We start from the raw sequence: 15995 nt of genomic DNA, 5'->3' as shown, positions 1-15995 counted from the left end.
GAGAGCGGCAGCAGCGACTCGGAGTCCAGCTGCTGCTCGGGCCGCGCCGCCCACGACTCGGACTGCGGCTCCAGCCTCTCCAGCTCCAGCGAGGGCAGCTCGGAGGAGGAGGACGAGGAGGAGGAGGACGAGGAGGGCAGCGGCGCCTCGGACTCCAGCGAGGGCAGCTCGGAGGAGGAGGAGGAAGAGGAGGAGGAGGAGGAGGAGGAGGAAGAGGAGGAGGAGGAGGACAGCACCTCGGACTCCGACTCCAGCTCGGTCTCCAGCCAGGTTTCGGTGCAGAGCATCCGCTTCAGGCGCACCAGCTTCTGCAGCCCGCCCGGCGTGGTCCACGCCAACTTCTTGTACCATCTGGCGGCCGCCGCCGCCTCCCGGCCCCCGGCCCCGGCGGAGCCCGGTGGGCTGCCCGCCCTCCGCGGCGCTCCCGGCGGAGTCAAGCCGGAGCTGCCGGAGGAGTGGGGCCGCCCCGGCTGGGCTCCCACCGCCCCGGCGCTGCGCTGCTCCGGCGGCCTGGGGAGCTGCTTCGCAGAGATAAGAGATGATAGGGTATCCGAACTCACATTCCCACACTCTGAATTTTCCAATAACGCCAAGAGTACTGACCTAACAATTAACTGTGTTGCAAAGGGGGCCTCTTCACCTAGCCCAAAGACAAACAATGCATTTCCACAACAAAGAATACTCAGAGAGGCAAGGAAATGCCTTCAAGCAACTACTACACACCGTGCAGATAACAATACAATAGCTGCTAGGTTCTTAAATAATGATTCTTCATCAGCGGCAGCAAATTCAGAGAAAGATTCCAAAATCCCTCATTGTATCGAATTTGCCACGGATTTGCCCTCTTTACAAACTGATCCTGCGGAGGATGCTGCTTCTCCAGGGGCAGCAGCAGCAGCTGAGCTCCAGTGCACTGATACAGGCAATAAGGCATTGCCATTCCTGCACAGCATTAAAATCAAAATAGAGGACAGCAGTGCGAGCGACGAGTATGAGCCTGATCTTACAACACATAAGCTAAAGTGTGAGTGCAATGATACTAAGGATGAGTTTTACGGTGCGACTGAGAGTAATAACCAGGACGCTTTATTAACAGCCAAGGAAGATTCTGCATGCACTGAGAAAGAAACCACTTCCTTAAACCCACTGACTCAGAGTCAGGTCCTCTCATGCACTTTAGGTACTCCAAAACCTGAGGATGGGGAGTATAAATTTGGAGCAAGGGTGAGAAAAAATTACAGGACACTGGTTTTGGGAAAGCGACCTGTACTGCAGACTCCTCCAGTCAAACCAAATTTGAAATCAGCTCGAAGCCCACGTCCTACAGGTAAAATCGAGACACATGAAGGAACACTGGATGATTTTACAGTTAACAATAGACGCAAAAGGGTAGCCAGCAATGTAGCATCAGCAGTGAAAAGGCCATTTAATTTCATTGCAAATTTTCCCTGTCCACCATCACTAATTATTGGCAATGATGGGGATTTGTTGCCAGCTTATTCCTTAAACACCACTAAGGATTCCCAACCACCTCACAAGGCCCATCCTGTATGGAAATGGCAGCTGGGCGGTTCTGCAATACCTCTTCCACCTAGCCACAAATTCAGGAAATTTAATTAATAAAGTAGTTTGGAAAATATTTTCTTGAACCACCTTTAACTTTCTTACCGTTTTTGGTTTTTTTAAAACTCTGCAGCATGGTTTGTACAAACCCATTAATGCTATACACACTTTTGGAATCCTGTTTTATCACATTGTGAAGACAGAAACCGGATTACTATTTTATTTATCATTACAACAGTGGGGTTTTCTTATTTTGGGGTTTTGGTGGGTTTTTTTTTTTTTTTTTTTTGGTTGTTGTTGGTTTGGGCTTTTTTTTTTTTCCCTCTGTTGCATTGGTTTTGTTTTTATTTTTGTTTTTTTATTATGTTACATTCCACAGAGTACTTCAGGCTAAAGACTCAAGTTAAACTCAGTTATTATGGTAGAGCTGGAACACTTTACTGTTTAAATGCTAATAATGCACCAGTACCTCAATTCAACTGCTGCAAATAAATGTCAAAAGGTTGAATAATAAATATTGGAATGAGCCATTAAATTTATGCACTAGATTTTGAAAATGGAAGTCTAACTGTTAATTCAGTTAAAGTTTGTTAAGTTACATGGTTGCACAGTAAGGGTTCACTATAATTCAATGTGGCAGCAGTCTACTTTTTGGGAGCTTTGTTTTCGGGTGCAGGGGTGTCTTTTTCAAAGAGCAGTTGCACTTACTCCTTTTTCTCCGGTTTGGAAAAGACTGGGGTCCGCCTGTGACCCCAGCGCTGGGAAAAGCTGCCTCATTTGAAACCAGTAAATAAATGTGGAATTCTATTTTTGGTAAAAGGGTGTCTTTTTACTTGTACAGCCACTCTTTGCAATTGGGAAGCCTTTTTGTTTCACCCAGAGGTCTTAAATAAGGTTACTGTTATCCACTAATGTCATACTTAAGTTGTGGTCTGAACATGGCCCTTACAAACTTGCAAAGCAACTGAAATATTTGCCTGGCCAGCAGTACAATTTATGGTCCAGCCCCTCACGCTGGCTGGAGGAAATAGCAAAGCAGTAAATACAACACAGAAAGTGAAATGAGAGGCCGTAAGTGGAAAGATTACACAAAATGAGAAGACCATGTTATTCATAGCTTTTTGGCAACAAAACTCAGGCATTTCAACCATGTTACACTTCCCAGTTCTACCCTCATCTCTTGAAATTTGCTGTTGTGGGTTTTTTTGCCATGCCATCCTCTCTATGTAGCAGAAACATTTCTACTGCACGTGACAATCAGAGGCAATTATCTATATTTGCACTTAATATCAAAATAGTCGAACAGGCAGACTTCTAGAGTCTAGCCCTTGGTAAGACATGCTGGTATAATATATTGTGATGATGGAAGCAGTAAATCAAAATTATGGAAATTTGCACTGTTGAAAAGCATGCTTTAGCTTTATTTTCAATTAAAAACACTGTTTAAAAACATCCTGATTCCAAACACTTTGAATTATTGCAGTTATCCGTGGTTTCCTCTCCGTTTGTAAGTTCACTGTTTTTACTTGGAGGAAATACGCTTCAAGAGGTTAACTGTTTCACTCCCTCCCTCCCCCCCCCCCCCCCCCCCCCTCTCCAAAAAAAAGGGAGGGAAAAAAAAAAAAAAAAAAAGAGAGAAGGGCTGGAGGCCGAGGTGGAGGCAGAGCTGAGAACGGGGGAAGGTATCTCTTGCGGGGGGAGGACGGATACAGCAACTCTGAAAACAGCCTGAAAAGTTTGCATCTTGAGAAAGGCAATAATAATTGAGTTGCTGAATCAGCAGAGTTTAGGATGAATAATTGCTGGTTTCTTTCTTTGGATTAGCGTTTTATTTATACTAGATCATTCACAAATTAAATTTTAAGGATTCCACTCATTGATCAATCCCGGGAGAATAATTTATCGTAAATCAAAAAAGGAAAACAAAGCAACAATGCAATGTTTACTGTGTGACTCAAAGTCAACATTTCTGCTGGCAATCCACTGCCTGGGTTTCAGTTTTTTAATTCCTGCCTTTTGTGATGCCCTGTCCCAACCCCTCGTGTCTCCAAATATCCCAAGCAGTCACTAACTGGTTTCAGCTCTGTTTACTATATCCACACCGGAGTTTTCCTCTCATTGTAAAAGGCCTAGTCTGAGAATACCTGCAGCCAAATATATTTAGAAAGAGTAAACAATTGCCTTTCAATGGAGTTACCCTTCCCCCCTGCATGCACACGCACACACACATGCACACACATCACTTTAAGCTGCCAATTGCAAAAGGTGCATTGCATACTTAACCGCTCTGCTGAAATTACGATGGTCATGAAAAATCTGCTTACTGAAGTTGTTCTGAGATGAATGTTTACATTCGTGTGTTTAGAGCTGCACAGATTACAGCCTTATTTCCAGAGAACTGTAAGTACGTACAAAATGTACTGCTCAGGAAAGCCCCCTGCTCTGTTAGAAACCGTGTCTGCCTGACAAAGGTCTTCCCTTGACCAAAAAAGAAAAAGAAAAAAAAAAAAAAAAGGAAAAAAAAACACAAAGAAAGAGCCAAAAGCCGTGCAAAAGTGCAATATGCAAACTTGAAACCCAAAATTTCGCCTTGTCAGTTAAACAACGTATCATTTTCAAAGTAACTCTGTCCCCTGACCCTGTTTACTTCCAATTAGAGATATGCTGATTTGGCCAGGAATTGTAAATTACAGAGGTGCCTTTTCAGGTTCCGAAATAATCCGGGGTGGGGGGTGGGAGGGGGAGGTATAAGCATAAATTTATACCAAATAGGCTCTGCAGAATTGAGGACGTGAAATATGGCGCCCAGCCCTGCCAGCGGCCCGGGAGCCCCAGGCACCCCCGGGCATCCCCGGCAGGCTGCTCCGCTGGGCTGCCCTCCATCCAGGCAGCAGCAAACGGCAAGGAGTTAAACAGCCAAATAATTTTCACACGTGCACACCTCAGTTTAGTGCAAGTCACTAGCAGGGACATTCGCGTTTTTACTACCGTTGGAGAAATTAGCCAGGTACAATGACTCACCAGGGAAAAAAAAAAAAAGAGGGGGGGCAATGGTATTCTGTCCAATTCTGGTAGTTTGGTAACTGTTTCTGATGACATTGTAATTGTTATTGTGATCAGAGTTCATTACCATTTCAGCCTTAAACATGTGAAGTCTTATAATTGAATTACATAAAAATAACCAAATTTCTCCCATAAAGGTAAGTTCTAATAATGAGGAAAACCCAAGGTTTTCCAAGGGAGACAGGCTACCATTTTGTTATGATGTTTACATGAGATAAAACTTAAAACGTGTTAGTAATTACCACCATTTTCCAATTCCTGGTGTACACAAAAATCAACAGAATTTTCTAGAGGAAAAAGCAATTGAGGAAATGTGTGTACTGTAAGGACTATACTCTGTAAGTATTTGCCACAAATAGAGTTCACCGGTAAATTTACTGGGAATATTTCTGCTGCCAGATGGAAGACAAAAGAAAGTTTTGGACTCTGTTTAATTCTCTAGAACATTAAAAGGGGAACACGTGTAATGCCTTCAGCAACGAGGTATATTGCCTTAAAAGATGTAACTTGCCCTTTACAGCAATTTACTTTAAGAAGTGATGGTTCTGTAAGCTACACTTACTTGACTACAGTGGGATAATCTCTTTACTGGTTGTTTATTTAAAACGCCACTACTAGCAATAATGCAAAATAGTGGTAGCTGTTGTATTAAGTTTGCTGTTTAATCAATTCACATGGTGATTTTTTTACATGGTCTCTGATCCCTTTAACAGATTTAGTTGCCAATAAATTAAAGTTTCTGCAGAAATGAGAGCAATGTTATGTTTGTGTTTGTCACTGTTCACACGTGCGAGTGGTTGAGACAGAAAAGGGTAAAAAAAGTGGCATTTTTGACACACGGCAGTAATCTGCAGGAAAATATTCTACATATGCAGTATGTTAGAGAACATGAAACACGGATAACCTTGTTAATTGTGGTTTTTATGGTTAAGAGGATTGCTGGGAAGAATATGTAATGGTTCATCCTGGGATCTATTTGGTCAGCTTGGAAGCACAAAAGAAGGACGAGCGCCTGAAAATGAAAAGCCCTGGCTAGGAAAATCAGGAGGGAGGCTTTGGGATCTACCTTCCCGAAGTCACGCTTGCAGACATTACCCATTCCCTTGGTACTTGGCCCTGCAAGCCGCGGTCTAACAGCTCCGGCCTGACCAAAAACCTTCGGGGAAGGGACAGCGAGCCGGGTTTAGGGCTTACACGTTGCATTTTTTCACTGCGCTGATATAATTATTTCCCGTGCCCTAGGCCCCTCTCTCTCCCCCTCTCCCTTTCTCTCCGAGGCGGCCTCACAAGCCCCCGCTTTAAAAGGCCCGAGATGTTTTGCATGAGGCGCTCACAATAGGGGTTGAGGGAATTGACAGTTTCAAAAACAAGGCGCCCTGTCCTTTCCAGATGCCGAGGACCCCTCTCCCGCACCATCTCTCGTTTGCTCCTCGCTGCTGGTGGCTTTACCCCTAGCATTGCAAATACACGGCAACAGCTGTGTTTGTAAACAGGGGGGAGGACGGCGAGAGCGCCGCCGGCCCAGCTCCCGCTCGGCGCTCCCGCCGCCTGGAAATCGCGCAAAAAAAAAAAAAAAAAAAAAAAAAAAGAAAGGAGAAAAAAAATGTAAAAAAAAAAAAAAAAGTGAAGAGGGAGATCAAAAAAATGCCGGAGCGCAGCCGGGGCCCCCGAGCGGCGGGGCTGCCCAAGCGCGGCGGGCCCGGGGCATAGCTCGCCTCGGGCCGCCATCTTGCCCGGCTCGGCGGATCCTCCTCGGCTCCCTGGCCCAGCTCCACGGGCCGTCTCCCTCGCTCCCGGCCAGGCTCCCTGGCCCGGCTTCCCCGCTCCCGGAGCGGCTCCCGCAGGCGGCGGGGGCGGCGTGGCGGTCCCCGGGAGATCCCGCTCTTCAAAGCGGCGCCGTGGCTCCCACCCCGCTCCCCCTCCGGCTCATCCACCGGGGCGACCATCTTCCCGGGCTCTCCCGTGGCGCGGCCCCGCCGCCTCCCGCCCTGCCCGCTCCGCGCTGGGGGCGAGCCAGGGGGCAAGCCCGTGGTGGTTTCGCGGGGCCCTCGGGGCAGATGCTGGGCTCCGGGCCAGGAAGCGGCCGGGGGAGGCTCGGGGCTCCAGGCTCGGCCGTTCGCCGTCCGCCCCCGCGGAGCCGGCCCGGGAGAGGACGGGGAGCGGGGTCAGCGCAGAAGGTCCAACAGGGCTGTTGGCTCTTGCGTCTAAAATGTAGCCGGGGCTGTAAAGCGTGTGAAATTACGCACCGGTCTCTTAAAGAGTGGCTAATTTATAGTAAATAGCGAGGGCTTTGTAAATGGATTTATTATGTTGTTTCTTGTTAATCGTTGAGAAAATCCCCATTGTTGAGTGTGAATGGCTTTATGGGCTAACCCGGGCCGCGCTGCAATCCCGGGGCAGTAAATGGCCGCTCCGCTAATGTGGCCCGTAGCGAGAAGCCGGACCAGCCGCGGTGACCTTTGGGCGGTGGGGCCGGACATGGACGTCCCGCAGGCAGACCCTGCTGAAGCCTCGTCCCTCGGCGGGGGACGCGCCGGGACCCCGGCCCGGGGCGAACCGCTCTCCCTGCCCGACAGCCCGGGGAGCAGCGGCGCGGCCGGACCCTCCCTGCCCACGGCCGAGCCCGCCGGCCCCGCCGCGGCAGCGCACACGTGCAGGAGCTGCTGCCGGCCTTTGTTCGCGGCCGCGCTGCCCCGGGTGCCCCTGCCCGCCTGCTCCGCACCGCCCCGGCCCGCAGGCCGGGTGCCCCTGCCCGCCGAACGGCACGTCCGCATGGAGAGGGGGGCTCCAAGGCGGCCCTCGGCCTCCCACACCGCCGTTCCCCTTAGACAAATAAACAGGAGCCAGCACCTCCAGTTCCCTCTCCCTCGTTCCGGAGGGACGGGGGAGGGGATGGCAATAGGGGTATCGCAATGAACTTCCCCAAACTCCAGACCGTGGCCCCGCTTCCCGGCCGCGGAGAGAGGCTCGCCGATGCTCTCGGCGGTCAGAAGGACCGGGACGCGGGGACTCCCTCGCCGTTGGCACCCAAATCCCTCCCGCGTGCACGCGTCTGCATATTGTAACATACAAATCAGGATGAAATGTAAATTCTACTCTAGAAACTTATATTGGGCTATTCTCTTTCCTGAAATCTCTCCCCCTCTGATTTCGCTATTAGGAGAAATCCTCCTGGGTTTAGAGCACTTGTTCCACGGATTTCTGCACAGCCCACATCTGTTGCCTTCCCCTCTGCGGCTCGGGGCTCTGCCCCTGCTCCAGGCAGAGGAAGGCGCGGGTCTCCAGGCGGGCCGAGCCGCGGAGGGGCCGCCGCAGACCGGCTCTGCCCCTCAGAGCTCCGCGATTTTCCAAACTCCTTTTCAGGATCGGGATTGAATTGCAGTCGTGTCAGATGCACGGCTCCCTCTTCCCCGGGATTTGTGCTCGCAGTGCTTTTCCAGGCTGATTAGTAGTGTCGGAGCTGCTAGATAGGGCTGTACAGTCCATTTTCCTCAAAACAGGATGTTTCCATCAACCTGCATTTGGTTTTCCCCAAAGAGCAGCGGAGAGTTTAGCTGGGAAACACGTCCCGGCTAAGACCTCGTCTTCAGCTGCCACTCGGGTCACTTCACATCTCTGTATTATATTTCATCTTGTCATTCCCCTTTCTCTACCTTCCCGGGGAAAAAAATAAATAAACTAACAAACAAACAGCCTTGGAAAAGCAGCTGCTGATGGTGAAACGCGGGGACGCCGCACCGTCAGCGCCTGGCGGAGCGGCAGGGCCGATCACCATCCCCTCGCCGGCCGAGGCACGGCTCGGTCCCGGACACACCCTCCCCGACCTCCCGGTTGTTTGTTGTAGGTTGGTGTTGCTCCCGGAGCAAAACCCCCCGCTCTCCTGGACCACCTCTCGCCTGGCTGCCCCGGGAACAGCGCTTTTGCTGGGATTTCTGGTGTCTTTGTGCGTTTGTGGAGATGCGTGTGAATGGGGCTGCGAGTGTTAAAGCTGCCACATAACCTGTGCGAACATATGTTTTATATTTACCCGCGATGCTTTTGTGTTCCTGAGATTCAAGGGTAAACTGCCCAGGACAATAACAAATGCAGAATTATTATCTAGTAAAGTGCATGGGGAAAAAATTATTATTAAAAAAGAAAAAAAAGAAAGAAAGAAAATAAAGAAATGGGTTTGTTCTCTTTTGGAAAGGCTCTTTTCTATTTTCGTGGACACGACATTTGGGTAAGGGTAAATAGCAATAGCGTGCTATTCCGTGTGCAGTTTTTCCAGAGCGTTTGAAAAACTACTGTGTCTGTTGGGGATGTTTGAAGTAGCACATTTTAACCAGAAGAAGGATTTTCAGTTTTTTTCCCGCTATGACATAATCGTCCCCGTCAAAATCTGGCTAAGTTCACCAGAGGGAAAAAGATGTTCATACTAGATGATGTAGCAGAAGAAAAGAGGGAACGGCGTTTAATACACCATATAAAATAATGTCAGATCTCCCCGGCTGGGATCTCGCAATCTCTCTTACATTTTAGAGTAAGTTTATAAATGGTTACCTCGGATTTACAAATTTTTGCTAATAAAATCTCATTAATTCCATTATGATTTCTGTACCCTTCTCCCGTAAAGGGGCCTGTAAAATATAGCCATTCTACACAAGCCCTGCCATTCATCAAGTCCGTGAACATTTGTATTTCCCTATCTAGGCGCGTAGAGGCCGATAAATAGAAAGGCTCTCCAGATAATCGCTGATATCTCTTGCCCTCCGCGCAGAGTACTTGGCGGTGTTTGTTCCGTCCCGGAAACCCGGGCTTCTGAAACAGGCTTGAAAGTGGGTGAACTTTTTAAAACACACATGAAAGTTGGGAATCTTTATATACGTGTTTGCATTGCTCGTGGGGCAAAGAGGAGTATACCCAGCAGCAATTCCTCATCAGCGGACTTAAAAGTCTCCTGCCTTTCCCGAGGCCCTTCTGCCTCCCTCTGGACTCCCTCCCCTCTGTAAACACCCGCGCACAGATGCGGCGAGGCTTCCCGGGAATGCTCCAGCCCGGAGCCCGGCTCCTCTGCCAGCTCCTGCCGTGCTGCTGCATTTGTTCCTCCCGTTTTCCGCAGGAGACGGATGACACCGGGTTTAGGAAAAAGCTCCAGAGGGTAACTTAGAGTTCAGCGGCTCCCAGCCCCAACGCCGGCACAAAAGTACAGGATGATTTTGCTGCAGCTTCGTGCGAGCTCCTCCGTCTTCACAAAACCTGCGAGCCGGAGTTGCCCTCCACGCAGAATTTACTGCTTGTGTTTGGTTTATCAACGCCGATGGCGTCTGATCATTTAGAAAGACGAACTGCATAAACATCTGATAGTTTGTATTAGAATCAAGCACAGTGACAATTGCACAGAACTGGTTTTAATTTTATTCCAAAGTGTTTACACATCGACATATGGTGAATTTGTCTTCGCTGAGAAAGTTAAGAATCAATAGTGTTAATAGCTTCGCATAGGCATGATAGCGATTAACGTTTTTGCTTCCACCAGCCCAAGGTTTCTGAAGAGGAACACTTGCGTGCTGAAAGAAAAAGGGTTTTCCAAGGAGACTAAGTGGCTCTGCTCGCTAAGGTGCTCAGGGTTTCCTCGCAGGCATCACCGGGTTCAGCAGGACTCGCTCTCTCTCCACTGACGGACATGGAGAAGCAGCAGCGCCTTTGCTCCGTGTTTATCTCTGTTTTGCAATGACTTCGCTTGCCAGTACCTGCAAAGCTCAGCCTGAAAAGACAGCTCGCTGATTCCCGGCGAGGAGAGCTGGTCCATGATAAAGGGCTGAAGCCTAGTTCCCCCGAACTCCGGCTGTGATGACAGCGTTTTCTAGGAGCCTCTCTCACTCCCAGGGAAGCGGGAAAAGCAAAGTTCCCGAGCCCGCTCCCCATCCCATACTTTCTATCAAGGTGCTGCAGATCCTTTGGCAAACTCCCTGGTTTTCCCAAGGGCTGTCCAACGACACCCGGTCATAGCAAACTGAGGTGGCAAAAGCTTGGTTGTGCCAGGACATATGCTATAAATGAGGATGCGGTCTCAAAGAGATCATAAAACTATGTATTTACGTGTACTGAAAAAAAGAAAATCAACTCATACTCAAGAGTCATTGACATTTACAAATGCTACTAATGGAACAATTTTCCCCAAAGTCGAAGGAGTATTATTTTTAATTTTCAGGTGTTGCTTTACAAAGATCATGAAATCACGTAGAAACTTCAAGCCTAACCCAATCCACAGATGTCTATGCACGTCTCTAAGTCAAACAGGTCAAATATTTTTTAAAGACGCATTTACCAAGAGAAAAAAAAAAAAGGCATCTAAGCTGGAAACCTGTGGGGGCATAACAAAAGGAAAGAGGCCACAAAGAAATATCCCACAGCGGATTACAAGGTTATGGGACAGGTCACTACAGGAAAGTTAAACAAAAAATGAAGGGTACATTATATAAACCTCACATAATTAAGAAATAGTTAGTTCAAATGTTGTAGTTATACCTTCAGATATTTGTGGAGTTTGTTGTTCATGTGCCTGTGAATTTATTGGGAGATTATTCTGTTAATATGCCTTTATTTACCCGGCGTTTGATTTTCCACATAATTAGAAAACTGACCGCAGCCTTTAATGACTGTGTATTTAATGAAGACTACGATTATTTTACACCACAGACAGATGTACAGGATGTGCTATTATAGGAGGGGACGTAGTCAGAGAAGAAATAAACCCAGCCTTACAGAGAGAAAGGACTCTAAGAGAGTAATATATTAAATATTGCAGCGATCGATTTCAATACCCTGAGTGGACACGGGAATAAAAATTCACCCCCAAGATGAAATGATTAAGAATTCTTTGTTGTGCGGGAAAAAAAAAAAAAAAAAAAAAAAGCAGCGTTTTTTTTCCAGATCCTTTTTGTTCAGGTTAGAAGAGGGCCGGGCAAGCATCTTTCAAGCTCTTGGGTCGAGGTTTGGGGTATAACCCTAGAGGTTAGCCGCATCTCAGTGGCGTTTCTCCGTGGTAAAAAAAATGGGTCTTTGTCCGAAGAGAGACGGATTAAATATCAAGCCCGGCTCCGGTGCGCGGGACAGGAGCAGCCCCCCGGCAGCGGCTGCCACCCGCGGCAGGGCTGCGCACCGGGGCGCCTGGAGGGGGGCGGCGAGGGCGTCCTGCAGCCGGGAGCCCGGGACGGGCAGGGATGGGGCGGGCGGCGGCAGGGGAGCGGGTCCGGGCGGCCCCGCCGCAGCCCCTCTGTGGCCAGGCCGATTAAGGCGGCACATAAAGCTGCGCTCCAGCCACCCTCCGCTCCCACCGCTGCCCCCAGCCCGCTCTTCCCTTTCTTGCCTGCATACCTTCCCCCTCTCTTCCCCAGCCACAGCCCTTCTCGGCTTTAATTAATAATTAAAAGGCGGAATGAAAATTAAAGAGGGGGCAGAGGAGGAGCGAGAGCCCGCGGGAGCCCGCCTGGGCGCGGAACTTGGGAGAGAAGGTGGCCGGGCGTCATGCGGGGCTGCCAGGCGGGGGTCCTCCCGCACCCTCCGGGCCACCTCCCTCCCCCTATTCCCCCGGGATGCCGGCCGGGGTGGCCGCCCGGCACCAAGGCTGCGGCAGCTGGGTCGGAGGCTTGGCAGGACAGGGGCCGCGGGCTCGGGTTTGCTCCGCTGCCTTTCGGCTGCAGGGAACAGGAATTACATCCCAGAAAATGCGAACCTGTTGACTGCCACGTCCAGAGTGAAAGGGCCGGTAGTCTTTTACATTTCCAAACCTATGAAGTTGGGACGCCATCGCTGGGCCCCTGGATTCACCTGTCACTGCAATCACTGCCCCCGAGCACTGACAAATATTCACAATAAAAGAGTGAAAGGGTCTCTTAAGGTTCACTGATTTGTGTGTAGAACTTTGGAAAACTGCAAACAAGCGAGAAAAATTGTCCATTCTTGTGAAGGGAAATACAAGTTTGCACTTAACCGTTCAGCGACAAAACCCAAGGACTGGCCAAAGAGCCGGTGACATACACTATAATCTCCATAACAATTTCATTTCCTCTCTTCCCTCTCTCTCTTTACTGGTTAGCAAAGGGGAAAATCTAAGGGTTTAATCCCGAGGAAGGCTTTCCATTTATTCCCACTACAGGGAGAAGGGGATATTGAGAAAAACCAACAGATCCTGAACAAAATGGAGAGGGAAGTCCTCAGGCTCCGCGCTGGGAGAGGAGGATGGGGAGCATCCAGCCAGAGGACACATGCGAGTCAGAGTGAAATAGAAACTGGCGCTATTAAATTTCCTTTTAAGTGTGCCTTTGGATTAGTTGTACACGGAATCTAGTAATTAAGGCCCTTCTCTTTAGAGAAAACCTTTTCGGTTTCGTATTCCAGTGTCGGGCGTGATTGCTGCGTGCTCGAGAGAAAAAACATAAAGGACCAGTTTTTCCTTTGAGCGCAAAAAGTTGCTGCCACATTAAGTGCTTTTTACTAAAGACGACATTAAATTGTAGGGTATTAGCAGTAATCACCGAGGGATCTGTTTTGTACCGTTCCAGGCCTCAGAATCTGCTGTTCCCATCTTGCTGGGACGGGGGAAAAGCGCTTCCCGATTAAATTCTGCATTAATAGAACTTGGCAACCCGCAACAAAAACCTTGCTTAAGTGAAATGAAGAGACAAAAGGCACTTTAAATGCTGAGGTTGGGGGCTGGGGAGCTTATGCCACTAATTTAAATGAAGACGACGTTCACGCCTTGCGGCCAGCGGCGAGCCCGTGCTCGGGCTGGATGAGGGATAGCACTAATTCTCCTCCGTGGGCTCGCTGCGAGGCTCCGGGCAGGGCTCACCGCCCTCCGCATCCTCCCTCGCCTCCCGAGGACACAACGCTGGGATCGAGAACTAGGAGATCCGCAAAAGCAACGCCGTCGGCTCCCTTCTTAGGAGGGACCTCAGCTCTGCCGGCCGGGGGGAGCGCCGGGGACTGGCGGGAGGTGGCTGGGGGATGTCCCCACGCACTGCGGAAGCGTCCGAAGTGGGGCATTTCCACGCCCTGCTCTGGGGAAGGTTGTTTCACCCTCATTTGAGAGCGGATGGCGTTTCCCACGGGGACACGCGACCTCAGAAGTCCCTTCCTGATGTTCATGAGCTCTGTGCTGCGGTGCGGTGGGTTGGGGGCTGCTCCCACGCGTGTCCGGCGCGGCGGGACGCCCGGCCCCTCGGTGGGGAGACGGAGCCCGCTCCGGCGGGGACTGCGCGGAGAGCGGAGCGGGGCCGTAGCCCTTGCCGGGGCCGGCTCTGGGCGCGGAAATAGAAATGTAACATCTCCTCAGACAAATTAATTTTTGACGGATTTATGGCACGGTTTGCTTTCAGGATATTCATTGGCTCCTCCGAGCTGTAATAAAGTCCAGGGTGCAGAAGTATAAACACGCACCGTCTGCTCGGCGGAAACCCTCCAGCAGTATCTGCCAGCCAAAGATCAAGACACTTTGTGCATTTTCCACAGATAATGCCCATATTCCGAATGAGTGATCAGAGAACTCCGGTATTGTTAAGTAAAATGAGAGGAAGGCGAGTGACGTAGGAGTCGAACAATGGCATTTCTGAATCAGTTTGGTTGATTGACATTTGGGGGCTTCATGACCCGAGGGAATAGGACTCATTACCGTGAATACACCAAAACATCAACCGAGATTAGAACTCTGGATCTTTTAAAAATCCCATTTAATTCTAAATTATAGTGGGGAAATACCAATTTCAAGAAAAAAAAGCAAGAGAGGGGGAAGAAATTGCCCCTTTATGCCCCTTTAATTGCTCAAAGCCCCCAAATAGAGTAAGAAATAGCGTTAAGATTTTAGGTAGCATTTAAGAAGAGAAAATTAACTTTACAGACCAAAAATCTGGCTGCTGACAGAACACCGAATACGAGAAGATATGTATTTTTTGGGACCTGCGGATCTCACGCCAAACCGGGGTGGGAATGGATGCACAGTGCAGGAATAACTTAATAAGATGGATATTTGACAGATTGATATGAATAAATAATTAGGTATGATTCCATTCTCCTTTGCTACGCGTTTTATATCTCAGATTCTCAGGAAAAGTGCAGTAAGGATGAGGGGGAAAGAAAAGGGGACAAGTAAAAGGGTAAGGAAAAATGTGTTCAAATCAGCCTGGAGAGTCAGGAGAGGGGTGGTATGGGAGTCTGTTCGGAAGACCGACTCTTTCTGAACAAAGTCCATTTCTCACAAAATTGGGAATAAAAGGAAAAAGTAGGCAGGGTGTGTGCCAGAGTAGGGCAAAGTCTCTGAAAGCCGGTGACCGACCTTTCCCGGTGGAGCAGCCTTAGCCAGTGGTCATCACAATTTGACCATCTTCAGACCAATCTCCTCTTCCTGGCACCGAAAACACAGTCCTTGGGTCCAGCACAGGGCCAGCGTGCCTTAGAGCTGTGTTGGCTCCTTCCTATCTTTGAGAAAATAAATGCTCACGGGGTTGCGATACAGGATGAGACGGTTAACCAATGCCATTCTCAATGTGGCTGCAAGGAGAGGTTGCCCTGTTACCAAATTTTCGATCAGTTATCAAAGTTGAAGATTGCTGAGTAGTTATTGCTTTGCACAGTATGACGGATTTATTCATTCTCTGACCAGAAATACAAATAATTAGGACCCTGGCAATCCCACCAAAAGAATGTAGTGCTTTCAGCTTAAAACACAGACACACAGGCAAACCCAATGATTATCTAAATGTTCTATTATACATTTGCTAATGCGGCCAGTGACTCGCAGCCGCCGCACATCCAGATATAATCTTTATACAGAGACATCTTGGCTTTAATTAACGACTGCTTTATTCTCACCATTCTTGGGGAAAAAATAGGTGTCACGTCATATTAAAATTAGGATTATTTTAATTTATTTGGGCTCTTAAGCAAAAATCATTCTAATTGTATTTCGAATTACGAGGGAGAGGCGATTGAACTGATCGGGGAGTCCGAACAAAGGCAGGGCGCCGGTAACGTGCAACGCCGAGCCGGGGCTGGGGGAGCCTCCCCGCTTCTCCCGTGTCCTCCTCCGGTGCCCCCTGGAGAGAGGAGCGGGACGGAGCGCGCAGGAGGCCCCGCGGAGCTGCAAACCCGGGCCCGGCCGAGCCCCGCGTGTTGCGGCACATCGGCCGGGAGAAGGGAAACCGGGGGCGCTCCCGTCCGCCAGCGCATCCCCGGGCACGGCGGCGACAGACCGGGGCTGCGGGGCAGCGGGGCCGCGGCGGGCACATTGCGCTCGGCGGGGAGGCGGCGGCGGTCCCGGCCCCGCACCTGCGCGGGGGCCCAGCGGGAGCTCCCAGTGGAGCGCAGCGTCCCCGGCCGCCGGGGGAACA

At 49.7% G+C, this 15995-nt stretch overlaps 1 protein-coding gene across 1 annotated transcript in view; it reads left to right on the top strand.

The window, feature by feature from the left end:
* SKIDA1 (SKI/DACH domain containing 1) overlaps positions 1–1857 on the top strand; it is a 5336-nt gene extending 3479 nt beyond the window's left edge. The window contains exon 2 of the mRNA XM_042042799.1: positions 4–1857. Coding sequence (XP_041898733.1) covers positions 4–1620 — 1617 coding nt within the window. The 3' untranslated portion in view covers positions 1621–1857. The remainder of the gene's footprint in view (positions 1–3) is intronic.
* The last annotated feature ends 14138 nt before the right edge of the window (positions 1858–15995 follow it).

This window comes from Corvus kubaryi, unplaced genomic scaffold (genome assembly GCF_017639235.1).
Source record: "Corvus kubaryi isolate FWS band 111438036 unplaced genomic scaffold, C.kubaryi_AGA036_p1.0 37398, whole genome shotgun sequence".
Taxonomy (NCBI): Eukaryota; Metazoa; Chordata; class Aves; order Passeriformes; family Corvidae; genus Corvus; species Corvus kubaryi.
The sequence above is the reverse complement of the archived record's forward strand: the minus strand, read 5'-3'. Positions and strand labels throughout refer to the sequence as shown.